Genomic DNA, 23,186 nt, shown 5'->3' on the forward strand with positions numbered 1-23,186 from the left:
AGCAGTTTGTGTGCTCCAAAAGAGCAATAAAGCAGATTTATATAGTGGTTTAATTCCTGTCTCACCACATAGTCATGGAGTATTTAGATAAGGCTTCTAATTGCCAACCGTTTCCAGCAATGATGACGCATAGTAGGAAAAAAAAGCTGTTGTTTTTCCTTGATTCTTCTTCTTTATCCCTTCCTCATTTCACCAAGACATAAAAACACTTGCTGCTAGGCTGATGTTCTTTACTGAAATTGGTTGCTTCCTCGAACACTGTAAATATAGATATTGACGTCAAGATAACTGGCACGATGATTTCCTTAAATACATAAAGGCAGCTAGCACGAGTTACAGCCAGGTCATTCAGTGCTAACAGATGAAAAAGGAAACATTGTTTGATTAATAAGTCAAATTGATGTGAACACATTTTGGTAAGTGTGCGTAGCAACGGTGCTACACAAGAAGTTCAAAGTTGAACACATTCTGCAAAATGAATTTTTCTAAACAGAAAAGTTGAAAAAATGTAATACTGCTGGTGAGGCACTGTGAAGAGGAAGGAGAGAAGTATTTTTCAGGTAATAATGGAATTCTCTTTGAGATTTTAATTTCCACTAGCATCAGACTCAAGGTAATAAAATCTGATAATTACAGGCTGGTGAATGGACACAGCAGCAAATACTTTTCATAGCACATGAAAATACTCCACATGCTCACTGTAAGCCTAACCAAAACCACCACAGATGAACAACAGGAAGGTCTTGTTCTTGAAATTCTTACCAAATGCCAAAACCACGCTCTGAAATTGGTCAGATGGTGATTTAACGTTGCTATCATTTTGTGGCTAAAAAAAACATAAATGGATTTGAGCCATATGAACTTAGCCATACTCTATGAATTCAAGAAATAATTTAGGGCAACATGCATGAAAAAACACTTCTTCTCCTCCTTCAACTGTACGCATTTGAACAATCCCAAGTTGCCACCTGTCCTTGGATGAAGCAAAACTCATTACAGGAATTTTGCTTCTGAGCTTGGCGCTCATGCAGAAAATAAGCTCCCGAGAAATTGCTTCAAACTGGCCTCAAAATACACATTTACAGGTGCTTTTCAAGGTGTGATCTAGTTAATATTTTAATATCATCACCAATTTTTGGTTAAGAAATGAGAGAAATTCCGAGCAGGAACTTGTACTTGCAGCAGCCAGTGATGAAAAATACATATCCTCCAAGAAACCAATTTAACACCTTTATGATCGTTCAGGCGAGTGGGATCAATGCCCTGGATCAATCGCTTAGCCCATAGCTTTTGTTCAAAACCACTGGCTGAGATTAATGGGATTTTCCAGAGAGGGGGAGAGAGAGGTAGAAAAAGGAGAGCCCAGTTGAGAAGGGGGGAATGGAACTGCCAGACAGGGAATGGGAGAATGAGAAAAGACTTGGGGGAAATTGAGAAAATAAAACATAGTGATTAAGAGCAGATATTCCTTCCATTTCTAGGCAAATGTAAATTAATTGGAAATGGAGCATTCAGATGCTCGCTGACAAAAGTAATGTTTATTCATAGCCCCCTGCTAAGAGTAGAGCAATTATCACGCTGCGTCGAGTCAAAACAGGCCAATGTACGAGAATCTTTCTCCCCCTTTCTTGAGGCCGGGTTTTGGTCTAGTGCCACGAGCATTGTTAAGCTTCGTACGGTACGGTGGGCTTTAACGAGAGTACACAGCTGGATCTGATTTTAATAAGTAGTTCCATTTTTGATGTGGCTTAATGAACAGATTAATAGAATCTCCTTCTGTGGAGCCTTAATGAATGGAGAGAATCGTGGTTTTTTTTAACACAGGGGGGAGAACACACACATTCGCAGACCGTGAGTTTATTTGCCTCAAACAACTCGTACATAAACAATAGCTGTGCTTCTATCTTTCCTCTATCTCTGTTGGACAAGAATCAATGCTGTCTCGGAGTACTACAGGTGAGATTTGAAGCTGACATCAATGCCTGCGCGTCTCTAGCAGCCATTCTTTGGTGCAGTCCTGTCTTGGCATCTGTTCGCCTTGAGCCAAACAGGCCGCGTATTCACCTGGGAACGGGCATTAATTTACCTAGAACCGTGCCTGTTGTTCTCAGAGTGTGGCAAACACTTAATTACGCCGAGCTTGACGGTGTACCGAAGCTCGCTTCCAGTTTAGCTCGTTGATTAAATTGAGGAGCGACGTGTTTTTGGTGTTTTTCTTTTTGTGATTTGGACAAATTAGCCAGCAATGTATCAGGAATCATAAAATGGTTTATATTTGTTTTACTTTTAGAGCACACACAACCCTGATGACCTGAGATAAAACCTCACTATCAACCTGTTTATTTCTTTATTGCCATTATAACATCTTAACAAAGACCAAGCTACAATAAAGGCACAAAAAAAAAAAATATCAGGTCACCATTTGATACCATCTAGGCAGCGTCTTGTTTTAGGTCAAACGAAATAGCACATGCCTACTGAATCCTGCTGCAAATCATTTTTGACATCCTTAACTTGCCCAAGCCACAAATAGAGTTATATCCATCAGGAAAAACAACAGAGTGAGTGACAAAATCCCCTGGATGTTCCAACAATGGTATGTGAACTGGTGGGAAGGCCGAGACGGATGGACAGTGTTCACGATCCAGATGACGTCCCCCTTTCTGTTCATGCTGCAGAGTGAGAATAGAGGACCGGTATTCGCTCGTCTCACTTTAACAACGTCAGCTTATGCTTATCGTGGCCCTCCAGTCCATGTTCGGCCTCGATCCTTCGGCTGGCACAGTGATAAGAATGCTGGGAAAATGAGCAGGTGGCAGGTGCTGCTGCTAGTCAAGCGGGAGGGGGCTACACAGAGAGCAGAGGAATGATAATACTGGTGGTAATGCACCCAGTGAAACTAAATTTGTCAAACAGCAGACAAGCTTAAGGAATAAAGCAACCAGAGTCAATTATTTCCTACTCGGATATGTATTTGTTGCTTTTGAACTGATGCTTTAAGTCCCTTTACAGCTGCAGACACGTAACTGAATGGCTTGAACAGCAAATAAATGAAAACATTTAGCCAACTATATACAAAATGCTTGTTGTTACACTCTCAACTTCACTGCAGCTGTGTCTATTAAACCTTAGGTTGACACAAAAGTTCAGCACAAAGGTTCACTTGGCCTGGTTGTGCTATATAAGGTATCCAAGCCAGAGTGTCACCTTTATCTATATTTTACTATTTTATTATGAGAATGCTCCTTCGTCCAGCTTTGAGCTGCCCTGCGACAGTATGTGACACTATATACTGTATATATATACATCGCACGAATGCCCATCAGCATGTCTATAGCACCTGCTTGTTGTATGCATCTATCTTTAATCCAGCAGATCAGGTAATGGAGAATGCCGATGGGTTTATCTCCAACTGAGCACACAGAAATCCTAGACTGTTATTATGTCTCTTAAGAGCCATTGAGATGCCACAGGCCATCTGTGAGCTCAGAAAATATCACACAAGATGCAGCAGGCCTTGCATCTTTCTTTCACTCCAAAATGAAAGCGCTTCTGGTGGAAAAGAGGTTCTTTATTATATCAGCTTGTGATGCGTGCTTTAAAATTGTACATGCTCTATTCATTTGTTTTGCAATCAGTCGAGCACAGTATTTCTAGTCTCACCATAATATAAATTCACTCACTGCAAGTAGATGTAAAGGTTTTTCAAGAGAAGTGTAGAAAGTAGAAAGTGCAAATCTTCTTTCCTCCAAGATACTATTCAGTGCTTAGTCCTCAGCAGTGCAGAAAAAACAAGCCGTTTCTTTTCGAAGTATTTTTCTTGTAATGCCTTGTAATTATCTACCTACCTAGATGCTTTGAATGAGCATTTGTGTGTCGCTGCATATGCACTTACTGTGTGTTGGACTGAGAGCGAGACTGAGAGGTTTGTGTGAGTGGATGTATGCTGTCCTCTGTGTGTGTGTGTCAGAAAGAATTCTTTGTGTTTCAGCGTGCGTGTGCCCCAATGTCTGATCGATATTGCTGAGGCACTGTGATTGATTGGTTCCCACGGTGACCGCATTAACGGACTCCGGAGGCCGACCTCTGACCTCTACAATACCGCACATTCGATTGGCAGTGCTCTTTCCCTCTTCCCAGCTTCACATCGTTTCGTCTCTACACATTATGGCATTTGTTTTCTTGTCCAGGTCCCGCATTGAAAAAACCCCCCAGCAAAACAAAAACCGAGACAGTGATTGGGCACGGACTCTTTCCCGCCCTGCCCTTGCTCACCCTGTCTTCTTCCATTCCGCTCCGAGTACATGTGTCCTGAGCCTTGTTGAGCTGAGAGGAAACAAGACACGGGCCTGACGAAGCTGTGCACGCTTGCCTGGGCTTTACCTCAACACACACTGATGCCACTAATACAGGAAACCACTGTAAACAGTGTAACAGTGTGCTTAATAAATATGTAATTAATACATTATTAACATAAAAAAGATGCTTTTAACAGCAGAAACTTGATACAACAACTGCGCACGCAGGCTAGGAGAAGTGTGGCACTACATGCTAGAGAAAGAAAAAAACAAAGCATGTCTGCGGGTCTGGGTGCTGCAATGGGAAGATTGTCTTGTTTTCTCAAGGTCGCTGATGATGGCAACAAACACTCCTCTCTGTCTGATATCAGCGCAGGGATTTGAGGATGAACCAAGCACGCCCAAACTTTCCTATTCTGTTTTTACTTGATGCATAAGCATATGAAAGATGGAAAAATCGATAAGGCAAGAGGAACAGACCAGTGAGAGGCCAGACCTGAATTTCAATAGATATCTTTTCATGCATGCAGTGTTTATTGTTGTCTGAAACAACTAGACTGTTTACTAGACATGCATAAAAAAAGTCTTGTAGGTAATGTCAGCCATTTTTATTTTATAAGTATATAAATAATGACTGAAAAAAGTTGTATTTTAATCTTGCACGAGGTTCAAAAACAGGGAGCTGCAATAAATTTTATTCCGAGAGAGTGTGAGACATGTAGGTAGTTAATGAGAAAGAAATGTATGTACTGTTGCTTAATTTCTGAGGAAAGTTAATCCATGAGCGCATGACTTCGAGGCACTATTGTTTCCAAGGTACCTTAGAAATAGATAACTTAGCCCCACCCCAGCCTGCGTGCACACACAAACACATACACACAGACTTGCACAGACACACGTATGCAAGAAATCTCAGGGCTTAGAGCTAAGAAGCTATCAACTAATTATCAAAAACACAGAGAAGCCCTGATCAATTATTCACATGAACATTAGACCGCTAATACACATGCAGCCCAGGGAATGGCATCTCCCAAAAGTAACCCTTCCTTTTACACTCAAACGCACACACACACACACACACACACACACACACACACACACACACACACACACACACACACACACGCACACACACACACACACACACACACACACACACACACACACAGGCACAAACACTTGGATGCAATCACGTTAAGACCTACATAGTTGCAAATGGGTGCCAATAATATCCATACCTACATGAATATTTCTGCCTTCCTGCTTCTCCACTCTCCCACCCCACCTCCTCCATCAAATGCAGTGAGAAAATGCATGCCATAACAAAGTCAAACGAGTAACGCCAGTAGACTCTCTATAAGGTTCCTGGCTGGGAGGCACTGACCACAGAAATCCTATTGATCCATCAGCAACCCCCCAACCCCTCGTAGATTCTTCAAGCACACACAAATACACACCCCGAGCTTAATCTACAAGGCGATTCCAAGGCATTAAGCCCCAGCCATTGGATTTTCACGCTGTGCAATCATTATTTGAGCTAATGCTGCAATTTATGACTAGGTGTTTGTGTGCTGGGTGTGAAAGGCATGTGGAGGGGATGCATGGTACGCTGGGGAGTAAAAGACTGCGAATATATGCAAGTATGGATTTGACTTTGTTGTGATTGTGGGCTGGCTAAAATTGTGGCTTTGGATTTGGTTTAGTGAAAGGTTATGACAGTCAGATGTAAATGAGAAAGATGGTTTAGGCACAGGAATCAACAAACAAGTCACAAAGTAAAGGAAAAATCCTTTACCTTTTACCCATAAGTGAAGACATCCTTCGGTCTCGTTATGCTGTGGAGGAGGGTGGGGGGTAGCGTGGATTTGGCTCGATTTAGCCCCCTCAGAGCTAAGTGTCATCGCAAATCAATGACAGAATGACAAAGCCCTCATCTATAGGGCCTTAGGGGTCAGTTAATAGTTTGATGAGTATGAATATTATGTAAATCATAAGCTATGAATTTTCTAGTCACCTGATCTCATCTGCTCTGGTGGATTTGAGAGCAGGTTAGACTGCCCCCTCCACCAGCATCAAAATCAAAGAGCAAAATACAGGAATATCTTTTGGAAGAATAGCATCCCGTTTAGAGAGTACCAGAGACCTGTCGAATCAATGCAAACGCATACTGAAGTTGCTCTGTTGAAAAGTGGTGACCCTTTACATACAAAGTAAAAACCTCTCTGCGTATGTGTAAGTGTGCCCTGGTGTAACTGTTTGTGTGTGCGTGTGTGCGACTTCGATTGACAGACGCTGGAAAATTTGCCAATAATCCTTGTCTGGATGTCTGGATGTTAAGAGGAAAGGAAGACACGCAAAAGAGGAGCCAAAGAAGACAGGAGGCTGAAGCCTTCACCCTTTTGTATTATTCAGAACAGCAGAGACATTCTTCTTTAACTTGCTCGTTCTTCCTCTCCCACACGCAGACAGACATATACCCACAGACACACACATATGCAATATACCTTAACCCAGCATAGAAGACCAGAGCTGTTTTAAAATGCACAGACTGACGCTGTGATGCTTTCTGTCTGAGAGGGTGGGAGACACATATTCCCATTAGTGTGTGACGCGCTGGGGGAGGATGGGGGTTTTTTCCCCCTTGTTTTGTTTTTTCCTTGGGGGGTTGTAATGGGGTGGTGGATTTTTAAGAAAACAGCTGTGAATCCACATTTAAATGTGGCGCAGCTCCAGAGATCACTGGGATCAGAGCCCTTGATGCACAAATTAAATATCTGAATTGCTTAATTGAGCCTTTCCAGAGCTCTTGTGATATGTAAACCGCCGAACTCAGAGGAAGACGAGGTATCAGAACCGCAGTGCCGCAGAACAGATGGGGCCCTGCTTCTCCCTGAAGTGCATCTCCAGGCCTTCTCTGACAGAAACTGCCACGAATGCATCTGGATTTGGAAAAAGATATCTCTGTATAGCATGGCTGCTGCGGGCCTGGTGGTGCGGCTGCTCATGATGGGAAGTGCAGTGCAACATGTGGCGTGTAAAGCATTGCCCTGAGGGAAGGTGAGACTATGGCTTGCCACCTGAAAACCTTGCATTTTTTTCAGCTTCACTGGTTAATTTCTAGAGGTTTAATGACGTTGTCGACACCTCTCCCAACAAGTCCCCTTTCGGCATATTTGGTTTATTGCTCGTCATTGTTTCAGCTTTGCCCGAAAAGCCTTTTTTTAATCCCCTTCTGAGAGGGCGCAATCCGAAAAGAACGCAGGGCCTGTAATGGCTATTATTAGTGCCATGCCTTTATTTCACATGTATGGAATCGTTTATCCGTGGCTCGTGCCAGGTTCGCACTTATGGCTTTTGGGGAGAACAGAGAAAGAGACTGACAGATTGTGAGGTGAGCAAGAGGTAATGGTGTGAGAGTCATAAAAAAGTCCTGGTCTAGTGCAAAAGATATAAGAAAAGCAAGAGCAAAAACCGGCAAAGAAAAGAGCGGCTAAAGTAGGAATAGGGAACAGGTGCTTTTGTCCTACTTTGGCGGGATGGCTTGGGCCGTTTTCTCGGCTGGGTCGCTGGCTGGCGTGCAGCCTCGTTGAAATTTCTCGCCCGTTGTCATAACACAGCCACAGTGTCTAGTGTTACTCCGACGAACTGCACACATCAGTCATCGGTGTACAAATTCAATCACCGTTGAATATAAATACCGCTCGAGTCTTTAAGTGTAAAACTAGCCAGCAAGCTGTTGACTGTGGTCCACCACTGTCTTATCTATTGTCTCCTGGACCCCCCAGGCCCCGAAGCTTCCCCACTCCCTGTCTAGAATAGATGAGCCATAAATAAGCATCAAAAATAGACCTAGGGGCACAACTGTTGACAGCTTTGTGACGAAAGCAGCAGACACGGACCCAACTTGTAGGCAGGCTGGATTACACGCAGATAATAAAGGCCACGTAAAATGGGCACATAGGAACCAAAGGGCACTCTGTGTGTATATTGCTTGGTTATTTATTTTTATCTTACCTAAAAGCTAGGTGTGTGTTCTGGTAAATGTGTGAAAGACAATCAAGTCATTGTCTAAAGAAGTTACTCACACTTAGATACCTGACATATAAATATCTCCTTCTATCACTGTAGTAGGTGGAGTTTTCCAACATAAAGAACATATGTAATGTAACATGCTTAAACTGTATGCACTGAATTTAAATCAGGTAGATAATTGTTGAGTTATAATTATGTAAATCTGATATATGTTATTCAGCTACTCCAGCAATGAATATTGGATTTTACTTTGTTTATAATATAAATAGATGAAGTAATCAAAAACTGTGCTTTGGTTCTGGCGAGCGCAAGAGAGGAAGATGAATTGGCTGACATGTTTGCATACTTTTGAATGGTGAATTTAGTTTAGAGGTTGGGGGGTTAGCTTAAGGTTGCAGCAGCCACACCTCAGCCCCTGTGACCTCCAGGAAACCCTATAGCAGGGAAGTATTTAGAAGCAAAATGCCAGGACTTGTCTCTGTATATTTCCCAGTCGTCTGACAACATAGTGCCACCCTGTGCGTCTGCAAATCACAATGGGCTGCATTTTTTTTATTTATCTTTTGGCTTTCAGTGTTTCTAATGGGAAGCTGGGGTGGGGTGGAAAGGTTTCTGGATAAAAGGCAGATTTAACATGGCTCATAATTAGAAGCACAGCAGCATATGTGTGTGTGTGTGTGTGTGTGTGTGTGTGTGTGTGTGTGGAAGGGGGGTGGGGGTGGAAGGAGCGAGAAAGTTGCTTTGTACTTTGGAGTGTGTAAAATGTTTACACTCCCTTGAGTTGATTTGTTAGCAGCCCAGCCAGCTAAATCAAGTTCCAATATCCACTTTGTTTACCCAATTTCTTTGTCTTTTATTCCCACTTCCTTTCCCTTCTATCTATATCTGCCCGTCTCTCCCGGCTGATTTGACTGACTGTTGCCAACTTGCGAAAGAACAACAGTGTTAGTTCGGGGGCCACAGAGGCTAACAGCACAGCCCAGTCACCTGCGCCACCGTCTTAACAAGCAGCATGACCTGCCAATAAAAAAGGCTTTTACCCTGATCATTCTCAAACAAGACTTAAACACAACCTGCTCTTTCTCCTGCCGGATGCCCAAAGTGCTCACAAATGCGAATCAGCCCGTGTTAACTTGCTTGAAAATGAAAAACTACGAGAGGAGGTGGAGGCAATTTTTTTATTTTATTCAATTTTTTTGCTTTTCTTTGCTGCTAAATGAGCAGTGGGTTGAAGACGAGAGGGGGGAAAACGGCAAAAGGCCGAGACAGACAGAAGTTTACAAAAGCAAAAAAACAAATCTCTTTTACAGGTTTAGTTGGGTGGTGAATATCCAGTGATGTCCATCTGTCAACAACTGAATGTCTCATCAGTGCTCTCGCATGCCGAGTTCCAATTTCGGTTAAGAGTCGAAACAGTGGGAAAAAAGAAAGGTCCTTGTGAGAGAAAGAAGTGGCGCAAGGAAGAGATAATGCTGAGGACAGTTGAGTCTATCATTGCTCAGAGCTCTGTAAACTTGTACTTCATGACAGCCTTTCATCCCTCATCAAAGCAACAAGTAGATGAGCAGACTTTGCACATGCTTAAAACGACCCAACCCCCGTCGTCTCCTTAAAGCTGCCGCTCCTTTGGGACAGGTGACCTTAAATCTTCTCTTTTAACAAGTTTCCTGTTCTTCCTTCCGGCCTCCCGCCATCCCCCCGGGATGGACCTATGGGACCCGTCCAGTATTTGAAATGGCTGTATTTTGAAGCTCAGTCTGACTATCAGGGGAAGTGAAGAGGACATTGGAAATTTTGCTTTCTGTCAAATCGGTGGTTGCTTGCAGTCAAAGCAGCCTAAGTTGTATAGGCTGTTCAAAAATTCAGACTGCTATGTTAGGAAATAAATATTGATTTAGAAGAAAATTATTATTTTTTATTTATTTGTGCTGTTCTCTGAGGCAAATACAATATTTTACATGCATTTCCATGTTTCACTTGCACGTGGGACCTGTGTGAATAGCATTTCACAGCTTCCGTATCTTGCAGCGGGACACTTCAGTGTAAGGCTCATATTCAGGACGTCCAAACTGGAGCCTTCTAGCTAAAGAACTGCCTCAGTCATATATGATTTATGGTTTTTTGACTGCCCATACACTGTCTTTAAAACAGATCCAAAAAAATCGACTTTTCCCATTTTGTATTGCAAAAAAAAAAATCAGGAGGGCCTTTTTACACTATTTATGAAAAAGACAGAGTGATGTCTGCATGATGGTCAATAATTTATGAATGAAAAGAGGCCTTTGTGAACCTACACCAACCTCTCCCTCCTATAAGTATCCCCCGAACTGCTGCTGCTCCTACCCAGTACTGCTGATCAAAGAGATATTGTTACAACTAAAATAGCAACTTAAAAAAACACACAGGCGGCCGTAAGACCTGCCGGCAGCCAGGGAGACACATAACAGCAGAAGGGAGACGGTGAGAGAGAGAAGGAAGGAAAGAAAGAAAGACCGAACATGTAATAGACAAGTAAACAGGGACAAATAGCTAAAATAAGTGAGGCTGGTCGTCTGCCGACTTCAACAAAAAAAGTCTGTGCAGAATCAAAGGGGTGTGTGTGTGTCTGTCACAGGGGGGACAATACTGTACATGCATTTGTGTGTGTTTTAGGGTGGGTTGCGCACACGTGTGTGCGTGTATGTCATCTATCACTGGACAAATGCTGGACTGTGGGGGGTGTTGGTGGGGGATCGGGGGGGTGAGGGTGGGTGGAGGGGTTGTCGGCCAGAATGCTGCTGCTCCTCAAATGAAATAATATATCTTTGAAAGCCTACGCCCCGCGCCAGGCCCAGGCCCCATATATCAAGCCCAAGAGCGTCTGGTGGATCTGCTCCAGGCCCATTAACCTTCCACCTGTTCCCTCCTTACACCCCGCACCCTACCCCACCAACCTACCGGTTCTCTTTTCACCCTCCCCTGTTGTCCTTCACTGTGCCCCCTCTTTTCCTCTTCCTCCTCCTCCTCTTGCCCTTGGTTGTTACCTCTCACAGTCCCTTGTTCATCTTCCCATGTACCCCCTCCCCTCCTCCTTATTTCCTTCTTTCTGTCCTTCTCTAGCGACCCTTTATTATCTTCTTGTAATATTTTCTTAATTTCTCATCTTATGTCTCTATTATTTTCCTTTGGTCAACTTTTTTGAACCCCTTCTTTCTTTCTCTTACTATTTCTATAACTAATTTAAACATCCCGTGTGCCATCTTTCCCCACACTTGGCAACATCCCTCTCACTGTCCTTTTCTATAGCTTCTTCCTTTTATCCCCTGTAAAGTAAGGGTGCCGTGGTATGTGTGTGTGTTTCCAGGGTGCGGCACAACCTGCAAAATAATTCAAATTCAATGGAGCAGGGACACAGTTACAAATCTCTGCCAAACGCATGTGTCCGCCAACCCCATCACGCTTGCAGTTTGTCAGGACTGGCGGTGTTGAGAGAGGAGGTTGTTGCATGGTGGGGTAAGGGGTGGAGGGGGTTGACCTCTGTGACAAGACAGACATTGCAGCCTGAGGCTCCGGATCTCTGCGTGTGTGTGTGTGGATGGTGGTATAGATATACCACTTCCCAGGGTTCACAGATCACGCCTAAAACGACTTATTAATTTCCACTCAGTTATGGGGTGTGAAGAAAAAAAAAAGAAAAGGTGCAATCACCGGTCAACGCAGTGCAGGGGCAATATACCCCCTCCTATTACACACACACAAACACACTTAAACACACACAGAAACGTGCACATGCACCTTGAAAATAAAAGCTGCTTCTGAATAGATTATAGAAAAACGAGGTGGGGGAGTAGACTACATGTGTGCAGAGGGGAGAGAACCAAGACTGCAGGAAAAAAAAGACCATCCAGTCTGAACTTGTAAATATAATTTTACCAAAGTAAATTAATGTAATATTTATGGATGTAGATGGGAAAGAGGTCGAGGAGGGGGCTGAAATTATGCACCGGGGCAGAGCGGGGGCACATCAGAGGACCTTACATTATTCACTCAGGTAAATCTATTAGTGGAGAATATTCAGGTGTGAGATGTGAACATCAGCTCCCCTCTTGTCCCACCCGAGGGATCTGTCATCTGGTGTGATTGACTGACACGCAGCAGCTGAGAGGAGTCGATTAAACTGGAGGAGAAGAGTAAGCGCTGTAAATAATTCTACTGCTTAAAACTACTTGTCTAATTTGTTAGACTGCTGCACATTTCTGCAGATTTTTGTGTGTTCATGAAACCTTATGAAATGTATTTATTTATAGGAATCAATAAACTAAACTGGAAGTAAAATTGAAGTACAAAATAACACAACACAGTGCTAATTTGGTATCTTAGCGGACTGGTCTGTTATGATAACAACACTTTATTATAAAGCTCTTAAAATTTAAGTTATGATTTGTATTCAATTTGGGCTTATTAAATTGTTTGCATTCCTGCCTATATTTAAAAGAAAGCTGACATAAAGATGCGAGGTATGACCTGCAACTCTCCTCTCCTCTCCTCCTTTTTCCCTCCTTCTCTCCTCCACCCGCTCCTCTTTGTTATTCCCTCTCCTTCCCTTCCCTCTCCCCCCACTCTCTTCTCGCATTCCTCGTCTACCCATCTCTTCTCTCATCTCCCCTCTTTGTTTCACCTCTGTTCTCCTCGCCTGTCCTTTCCTCTCCCCCGCCATCTGTTTATCCAATATGGCCGTCCCATCTCAGCTGGGAGCTTTCCCAGGGAACGAGACTTCTAATACAGTTCCTCCTCAACATAATGGGCCTCAGTTCTGCTTTTGCCATTGCCGCTACATGCAGAGCAGAGCAAAACAGAAAAACGAGAGAGAGAGAGAAACAGAGAGGCATAAAAACCTAAATGGATCTCCTCCAAACAACTGTCGCTGGACAACTAATAGAAACAGTAATGCCACATTTAAAAAATGTCACGGGTGTTTTAACTCTGTGCCATTTTTTTCAGGTGGGTGGACTGAGTATACATATATAGTTACACAGGTTTGGGTATTTGAATTATCTTTTAAAATGCTACGTCACTTTCAGCAGATAATTGAAGTAACATGCAGTTCTTGCTCACCTTATATGAGACATTTGAGATTTGAAAAAAAAAATAGTGCAAATGTCTTTGAAGCTGGGATCTAAAATGTATCTAATGGCTAATAATGTGGAAAAAGAAATGCACCCCCGCCAGTGAGGCAAAATTTCATAGCAATAGTACAGTAATAATTTGGAAATGGTAGTTCACATTGCACATTACATCATGGATTATCATATTGTTGCCCCATTTATATTCACTTTAGTCTAGTGTTACTCACAGTTACTACTATGTTATTACAGAGTTGTACCACATTTTCTTTACTGTGCTATTGCTAAAGAGTAGTAGCTTTACGGCACTACTTTACCTATGAGCCTTTGTCTGACAGGGTGCTTCCTTTTAGTACATTAACTTCTGTATGCCGTGTGTTGACAAGGCACGCAAAAGCGCTTGTTGTCCCACCACCGAACACACATGTTTTTATTAAAGGGTGTAGAGAGGAAAGAGGGTGGGGTAGCTGTGGTGAAAAGGGAGTACAGTTAGGAAGGTAAGATATAAACATATGAATCATCAATAGTCCCTATCGCCCTGCTAAATTCTCCTTCCCATTGTGTTTGTGGTGGGAGTCAGGCTAGCCATCTTTAAGCTGGAACAATGGAGGAGAGGGTAGCACCAGACCACCGTGGTATGAGTCACCCTCACACACACACACGAACACACACACACACATACACACACACACAAAGTCCAACTACTCATGCAAACACTTGTATTCCAATTTTCAGTAAAAACAGGAACAGAGTGTTTGTTTGTTTGTTTTTTTAATGGCTGTCTTCACCAGTTTTACAAAAACACATGACATCGTCTTTTTAGTCAAAGTGTTTAAATGTTGTCAAGGAGCAACTTAAACTATTTGATCCTTTTAAAAGTCTGATATTTTACCTCACGTGTGTACTTTAAAAGCATTTGTAAGACAAACCTTTACTTCTGTTACAAATTCATCTCTTTCAAGGGCGGTTTGATTTATGACAATTTCTTGTTTTTTTTTTTTTTCTGCAGCTTGTTTGGTGAATCACTTCGCTTTACTTGCACTTTCATTTTTGTGTTCTTGCTCTGTCTTGTTTTCAGTAGCCCTTTTTTCATTATTATTATAGTGGACATTGATTTATATTCCTGTGTAAAGCAAACTTTAGTTGACAAATTTCTAAATATCATGGGAGGTTACTGTTTTACATGAAATGCTTTCATGAAGTTGTTTGTTGGGAGGTTTTGTGTTGTATTTCCATCATTCTCCTTCATCTAGATTTGCTTCAGTGAGAGAATTCCTAGAAAGCCCTTCTGAAAAGTGTGCTTGCTAATACTTTAACTATGGGGGTTCATTGATTTGTTCTTTATAGGGGTTACCATCACGTGTAGTACAGCTGTGAAATCCAGTACCACCAAAAAGCAATCTTTTTGCAAAAAGCCTGTAGCTCCCTTTATGAGCATAATAAAGATTTTTTTCTTTTCTTTACCATGCACAAATGTATCGGAGCAGGCAGTGGGGTTCATGGCAGGACAGGGGATGAGAAGGTTGGGGAGGGATATCACAGCATCCGCCTAGTGCCAGCAAATGTCTCTGAACGACAAACGCATTGTCAAACACCCATCCCCCCAGAGCGAACAAACTCTGGGATACACTACATTTAAGTGTGGAACACAGTGGATTAAGCATGGTTTGTGTATACTTTTGTATACACAAATAAATCCCTTTTTTACCTTATTTACCCTTTGGAAAATAAGACAAATGTATAGTCAGTGGCTTTCTGCAAAAAGAGCAAAAACTAATCTTTCAATGAAAAATCATTAAAACCATTAACTGCATCTTTTGTTGGCAAACGCAGGATCAAGTTCTGATATAAATAACAGAACACGAATCACGAATCCACCTGTTTTCAACTCACGTAAAATTCTATAAAACTCCGAACCCTGCCAAAGCATTCCCTCATCATGCCACTTTTTTTAAAACTGATTTTAAAACCAGTGCACCAGACCTGCCTCGATCTAATTGTCAATGTGTTAAACCAATCAGAACTGAAGTAGTGAAGTAGGTTGGCGGAGAGAGCCCACCCCAACTTCTCAGATCCAAGGTGTAAGAAATGTTCCTCACGTCATGCCTCATTCCCAGAAGTAAAGAGAGGGAGGGCGAGAGGTAGTGCGCCGCACTGGAAAAGAATAGGGAGTGCTCTTTAGAAGGTCCCCTTAATGACTAAATATTTATGAGTCTCGTGACCGAGGCCAACTTATGGAAACTAAATCTTTAAACACTTTTTTGGCAGATGCCTCCCACACACCCTTCCAGCTTGGCTCTATGACCAGAGAAATTCTTTTGTTCTTACAGAGCTAATAATAGTGAAAGGGGCTGTGCTTTATGGGTGAGTGGTGTCCGTGTCTTAATGTGGATATCTTTGTGTGTGTGTGTGTGAAAGCGTATTTATAACTTCCTACAGTGCCACACTACTGCAGTGACAAACTTTTAATTCCACTCAGCTTCCTCTCTTTCTGGTCTCAGGCTCAACCTCATGTCTTAAAGTCAGATTTAATAGTTAGAGGAGCTGATGAAGGATTTATACATGTCTTATCAAATCAGCAATCAGTATGAAACACTACAACGTGCACCATTAGCTGTACCAACACAGACACACATATAGTCAAAAGGAAACAAAGATTTGTTTACAAGGAGATAAAGGTGGAGAACAAAGGTCGTGGGTGGGTTTTTCTGCTTAATTTGCACAGTAAAAATATGTAAAGGATGGCACCATGCATTGACACACAATTATTAAGCTCATATGGCTGAAAAACACAAAGCAAATACTTTGTAGATTTTAAAATGCGTTTAATAGCAGCATCAGACAATCCAGAGTGAGCTGATCAGTTTGGCTAGCCCGTGCTTTGCATATTCTCCCCAGCATTAATCTTTCTTCACCAGTCCTCCCTGTAGCTGTTAATTAGAAACAAGCGAGGAGACGAGGACTGTGGGAAAATCTGTCAGTGCCGCAGCTAGCACATTATTTGTCAGGCCCTCTTGTGCTTCAGATGACCCTTCAAAAATAGGGGAAGTGGGGTAAGTTCAATTATCTCTCTTACTTGAGTGAAACGTGGTCCCACCTCCCCAAAAAACACTGGGTCTTGTGCAACACAAGCAGGAGATTATTTTTTGTAACCGTTTGGGGTAGAGCAAGAGGTTTCTCCTGCATAGAGCCCGGGTCATTTTCTACCTTTGTAACAGGCACTCGGCTCAATTACTATCAAGCTTCTGTAATATGGGTAGTCATTAGGCAAACATAATGACAGCCCATTCAGCAGCAAATCAGGGAGTGACAAACACAAGTGGGTGAGATAATTGAATTAGGATGAGAGTGAGAAAAATAGAGATGCTTCACAATGGAGCAAAAATGATCATTCAAAGTTAATTGGCAAGCCACACACAATTATTAGCTGTGGCCACACCCTACAAAGGTCCTTTGCGTGTCTGTGTGTGTGTGCTATGCATTTGAGGTAAATGCAAATACAGATCTCAAAAATGTCAATAGTGGGGACACGGCGTGTGCTAAATGTCAACATGTGTTTTTCAAGGACTCTTATCTGTGCTGTAATTGGCTCTGTTTTTAATATTGCATTTTTTCATTTTTTATTTTCCCCTTTGAAAACAAAATAATATTAAATATTTGGAGGGGATTTTGCAACAGGCCCTGGCCCATGAATATGCAGCTGAGCCTTCGGCGATGCGGTGTGAAACAAACAGAAAAAGAATCAGACAAGGGGAAGAAAAACAGGTGAGGCACAGACTAATCAAATGCCTTTCATGTCGCTCTGAACATTAACCTTCATTCAGAGCAAATAAAGTGCAAGTGTGCAAACACACACCAGAAAATCTCCCTTGTGCTCTGTGATGAATAGGAGAAAGAATGATCACGTGTTACAGTGAAGCATTTGTGGATGGTATCCAGTGGTCAGTTGTAATTGTGATCTGGACAAAGGATACAATGTTGCCATTTTACTAGGCTTGTCAGATTACATAAACCTTAAAAAGCTGGGTTAGGAGGAGCAGAGTCTTAGGTTTAACTGTTATTTAATTAGAACTCAGTTTAAAAAAATTTTAAAACGCAAAAGACTTTTTTATTTTTGCTTTTATAGTCATAGTATCGCATGTCATCACACAGCGCATGTCTGTGTAGATCTGAGAAGTATTTAAAAGGGATGGTATTCTGTTCACATAAAACCCTCAGACTAGGGCCTTGTTAATATGAAATGTGCCTGAAGCTCACAGTCAAAGTTTTCAAAACCCATAGCAAAAATGTGTCATGCACGGGGTAAATACAACTGGCTGCTGAATTTTGATCAGGCAATGGGACACGCAGCAGTGGCAGCAATGGACAGACCTGCCACTGCCCCCCACAGCCTTGTGCACTCAGTGTTAGCGTGCTCCGTGGCATTAAAAGGGAGATTAAAGGTCTGCTGAAGATAAAGGATTAAGCACATGTTTGTGAACTGGGTAAAGTATTGTCAATTATGAATGGCAACATGGTGAAAGATTTAGCAGTGGAAAGAAATGCAGGATAATTTATTAAAGGCATGAAGACTTACTGCAGATGGAATTAAAGCTTAAACAGTATGCTGTCATAACTGATCAAAATGATGGGCCAAACTATGAAAACCAGTGTTGGCTAATAATTCAATTTATGTAGAGTAAACAGCTTCTCACATTCAAATGTAAACATATTTTAAAGACTTGTGCGCACATACCTTGAGTTCTCGGAAGAAAATGCTGCTGCGTGCCCACTCCACGATGGAGAAGAGTGTTTGGTCGGCCATCTTGCACATCAGGCCAAAGGTATTGAGCTTCTCGTGTTTGCCCCGGCTCGCCTGCTCCTGCTGTAGATAGGCTAGGATCTTGGCCTGAACCTGCGGCTCATCTGGCTCACATTTAAGCAACTCTACAATCAGGTGTGGGAAGCTGGGTGGTGAGCCCGACTGGTAGGCGTCAACGTAGGCATAGCCCATGATGGATTCTGGTGAGCTGGTGTATGGGTCTGGGTACTCAGACTTGATGGTGCGAGTGCCCTGGAAGTGTCCGTAGGCTGCCTGGTAGCCCTGCAGGCTGCCGGCATGTGGTGGCATTGCCATGCTTACTGGCGAAGTGACAAATGGGCTGCGGTCGTAGTCTGTTGGGGGAAGGGCTGTGCCGTGGTGGTGGTGGTGGTGGTGGTGGTGACTGGTGTGGTGGCCAGCGTGGTGGCTCAGTGGAAGGCCCTTGGAGGCTGCAGAGTGGATGTTCTGGATGGCTGAAGAGATAGTGAGGTCAGTGGGTACGGCCTGCATCACCTGGCTCATGGCCTCAATCTTTAGGCCGTTGGCTCGAATCAGCGCCTTCTTTTGCTGCTTGAGGGCTCGGTCACGTTTGTACATTGGGCCGAACTTGTTGCGACCGCCCCGCATGCGATCCGCTCGCACAGCTGATGGGCAGAGAGATGAAAAAGAAGACAAAAAAGGAACATACAGTCAGCTGCATTTAAAGTTCACAGTTATAGTTCTTAAAGAGGTTTCATAGAATAAGCAGTTAGTATATGCAATCCTAAATATTTTTCACATGTTCATCCAAAAGTTATTTCATCCAGAATGATGAATCCATTCAACAAAGAGATTCATAATCCAAAGAGACAATAGTCTGCTAAAGATTACATGCCTGATAACCTCACATGTGCTTGTAAGTAGAAAAAGCCTTTAGAGTACCGTTCCAGACTGTAAAAGTAATTATGATGTTTGGATATGAACTTTTCATATGTAACTTGTATGTAGGGCAAAAGTTTTCCTGTTGTGATTGCACTTGACATTTACCCATTGACTCTTAAACCCCACAGAGCTCACAGATAGCAATGTTACTCATTGACTAGAAACTCTACGAAACACTCTGCAGAATTATCGCTGTGCAGCTGGCTGTCTCGGTCTGCCATACAGAAACTATTCACCTCAACAGCTAGATGTGGGTATAATCTCACAGGATACGCCAGCTCTCTTTCCAAAATACATGTTTTAAAAATGTATCTGAATATGAAGTTCCAAAAACCATTAAAATACCACGGTCAATTACCAGAATCTTTTTTCTTTTTAACAAAACTCCCACAAAAAAACAAAAGCTTAAAAGCCTGACAATAAGTACATTGTGTCTCTTTATTCTGGTGAAACAAACATACCCATGATGCCCCCTGTCTCCCCCCTCGGTGCAGCATCCTGTGGCGAGGATCACAACGAGTCTGTGCTGTGGGTATTTATAATGAACGAACTGGGCACACAGTGGACTGCTACGAGGGCCATGTGTGATCTGTCGAACTGCTGCCATGGGGAAGCCGCTCTGCTGTCTCTCAGTTGGGGGGCGCTGGTGTTAATTATTCATACTTAATTACCTCTTACTCTGACGAGGCTCTCGTAGCCCAGTGTGCAACCAGCTAACGGACTTCTGGGACACTATGCAGCAGAAAAACACTCACTAACACCAATATTTCAGAATATCAACTTGGGTTTTATTGTAGACTTAAAGGTCTTCTTTCTTTTAAAGAATTTCACATATACAAAAAGAATATGCTAATGAATGCACATATATTTGACCTGCTCATACACACTGAGTAATCAGCTATCTTAGCCAGTCAGCCTCGATCCACTCTGACTCTCGATGTCTTGACGGATGAATGAAAGAACAGAAGAAGAAAATTGAAGAGGGGGTGTTGAGAGGGTGTGGTGGGGGATTGAAGTTCGGGGTTAAGATGGGCAGATACCCGCACAAAGGCATACATGAATAGACACACACTCACACGGACACCGAGCTGCCTTGGGAGTGATTTTAATGACCTCCGTCACGAAAAGTGCCTGTCACTGATCTGAGCGAGAGGAGCCGAAAGGCCAGACGCACACACTCACACAACCACATGCCGCTTGTGTGCATCACCGTTTCGTACACTCACACGCAGAAAACACGTGCAAACACAGAGTCCTGAACATAGAAAACATCAGACACAGAATCGCATAAAGAGGGCACGCTAGACAGTCAACTTGGCGACTGTCATCTCGGCAACTTGATTTTACATGCAAACGTTCACACAATCATGTCTTAACACGCTTGAGGTCAACCCCATGCAGTGCCCACTCAGCCAGGCTCAGGGATTATCATGACCCTTCAAAAATTGATTATACATCAAAAGAAAAAAAAAGAAGAAGAACTCAGGAGCCATGTCAAATGTATCCATTATACATTATTTTGGAGCAACTTTAACTATTAATGATTCTCCACAACAGCGTAATTAATGAGCTGAGAAACTAATAGTTGGCCCTACTGGGAAAACAAAATTAAGCCCCGACTGCCTTTCTTGCCTGCCCACACCCAGGGACCCACATCACATCATGAATATCAGGTTTGGGGGGTGTTGGTCTTGCCACCACACACACATACACACACACTTACACACAGACTCTTTGTGTCTAATTAAACAAGGTGATTTGCATTCATGTAACACAGATTAATATACAAGGGGGAGGGAAAGGAGGGAGGAGGATGGTACATGCCTGTGTATTGGGGTAGAGGATGAATGGGTGTGAGTGAGGTGGAGAAATGTTAAAGGGTTGGATGCTGCACAGACTCAGCCTATGATGAAAAACAAATCTTATGATGCTGTAAGTTTAAAGGATGAAAAGCATGGGAAAAAAGTCACTCCGTTAAAAACTGAAATTTCCAACAGTAACTGAATTTCCTTTTAACAAAAACTTTGCAGACTGTTGCAGACTGAAACTTAAACTTATTGGCAGCGTTGTCAGGTAAGGGATGTTTGTGTTGTTTCTGATTTTAGAGGCATAGACTTGTGTAACTGAATATTACATAAGACAATGACAACCGCCTACAAAAAAGCAAGCAAGAACAAAAATACAATAACAAAAATAACAAGGTGCATGTACTGCACACGTAGCTTGATTGACAGAGGTTGACAGGAGTTGTATGGAAATGTGACAAATATTTGGGTGATATAAAGGCGGAGGCAAAAATAAAGAGAAGTGCACAAACCTGAGATTGTAAATGAAAAAGATGTGAGTAATGCAAGAGGACAATGCATATATGGAGACAAAACATTAAAAGTTCAATTTAGGTTGATTTATATTGCACCAATGCACTAATGATATTCAAGAATCACTTCAAGGGGCTTCAAGGACTCTGCAGTATTCTGTAAAAAAATCCCCTAAAAATCAAGGGAACCTCTGTAAATAAGCACTTGGAAACAGTGGGAAGGAAAATCTCCCATTTAGCAGGAAGAAACCTGTAGCAGCAACCTGAGCCTAGAGCAGCATAACTAATCACGCTGCCTCCCATTCTACTTTTAGAAATTCTAGGAACCACAAGTAACCCTGAAGTCTGAAATGCTCAATTAGAATAATATGGTACTATCAGGTTTTTAAGATTTGACGGGGCGAGACCATTTACTACTTTGAGTCTGAGGAGAAGGATTTTAATTTCAAATTTAACGAGCCAATGAAGAGAAGCAAGAGAAATATAGTCTCTTCTTCTTGTTCCTGTTCATACTATCACTGCAGCATTTTTGATTAAAAGTTTTTAAAGAGTTTTTACAACAATCTGATAATAAGGAGATAGTCCAACACCCTGAATGACATGTCTTAGTCAAAAATGATTCCATGATTTCTCACAGTGTTACTGGTGGTGAAAGTGGCCATCCAGAGTAAGTATCCGGTCAGATGCCATACTTGTAAGGATTTTTGGGACATTATTTGGGACATATATAATAACCTCAATTTTGTCTGAATTTAGGAGGAGAAAATTAAAGAGGATCCAGGTTTTATATCTTTAAAACATTCCTGTAATGTAACTTTTTGATTTTGTCATATGACTTCACAGCTAGATATAGCTGGGTATTATCTGCATAGCAATGAAAATGTTTACAGTGTTTTCTAATAATATTGCTCAACTGAAACATGTATAATGTCAAAAGTATTAGTATTAGTATTAGTCTATTAGACAGATTCAAACCATTGCACCCCAATTTATTTAATACCCACAGTGCAATCTTTGTCATTTCTGGAGTAAAATATTGTAATCAGTGGTTTGAATGCTGCACAGGACAACCACAGAGATGAGTCCACACAACTCTTAGTAGTGCTGTTACTGTGCTGTGATGAACTCTAAATCATTATTGAAACTCTTTAAATAGACCTTCCCCTGAAAATGATCAGTTAGCTATTTTATAAGAGGAAGGTAAGAAAATTGGTTTACAATAAGCTGAGTTAGCTGGATCAAGTATAGGATTTTTTTTATTTATACCTGTGATGAAATTCAAAGTCATTACTAGTACAAGTTAAAGGAATACTAGGTTCAACAGAGTCTGACTCTATGACAGCCTGGCTACAATGATGAAAACAAACCTGGGTTTTCCACTATCCGTGATGAACAGTAACATGTCATAGCTTTATGGAGGGCTTTTTTTTTTATAGAGTAACAAACTAGTTTTCTATGCCAAACGAAGGTCTTCTGAATCACTGAAATGCCATTTTCTCCCCAGCGTACGGGTTATCTGCTTTAGTATGTGCATTTGTGAGTTATAACCGGGCATCAAGAGTATGGATTTGTTGCCTCCTTTTTCAGAAGAGCCAGTATCCAGTCATGTACAATGCAACATTATTAACTAAATAATTATCCCATAAATTTTAATCATGGTTGTTAAGTTTAAGTAGCGGCTTTGCATCGTGTTGTGACATGTCACTGAAGAAGAT

General features: G+C 42.1%; 1 protein-coding gene across 1 annotated transcript in view; it reads right to left on the minus strand.

The window, feature by feature from the left end:
* The window catches only part of nr5a2 (nuclear receptor subfamily 5, group A, member 2), a 69,583-nt gene that overhangs the window by 33,803 nt on the left and 12,594 nt on the right, over positions 1-23,186 (minus strand). The window contains exon 4 of the mRNA XM_086263253.1: positions 18,168-18,877. Coding sequence (XP_086119379.1) covers positions 18,168-18,877 — 710 coding nt within the window. The remainder of the gene's footprint in view (positions 1-18,167; positions 18,878-23,186) is intronic.

The sequence above is a fragment of the Aulonocara sp. 'chitande type north' Nkhata Bay genome, linkage group LG15 (assembly GCF_057382095.1).
Source record: "Aulonocara sp. 'chitande type north' Nkhata Bay isolate Kocher_YH1m ecotype deep benthic linkage group LG15, A_spYH_male_GT1.1, whole genome shotgun sequence".
Classification (NCBI taxonomy): domain Eukaryota; kingdom Metazoa; phylum Chordata; class Actinopteri; order Cichliformes; family Cichlidae; genus Aulonocara; species Aulonocara sp. 'chitande type north' Nkhata Bay.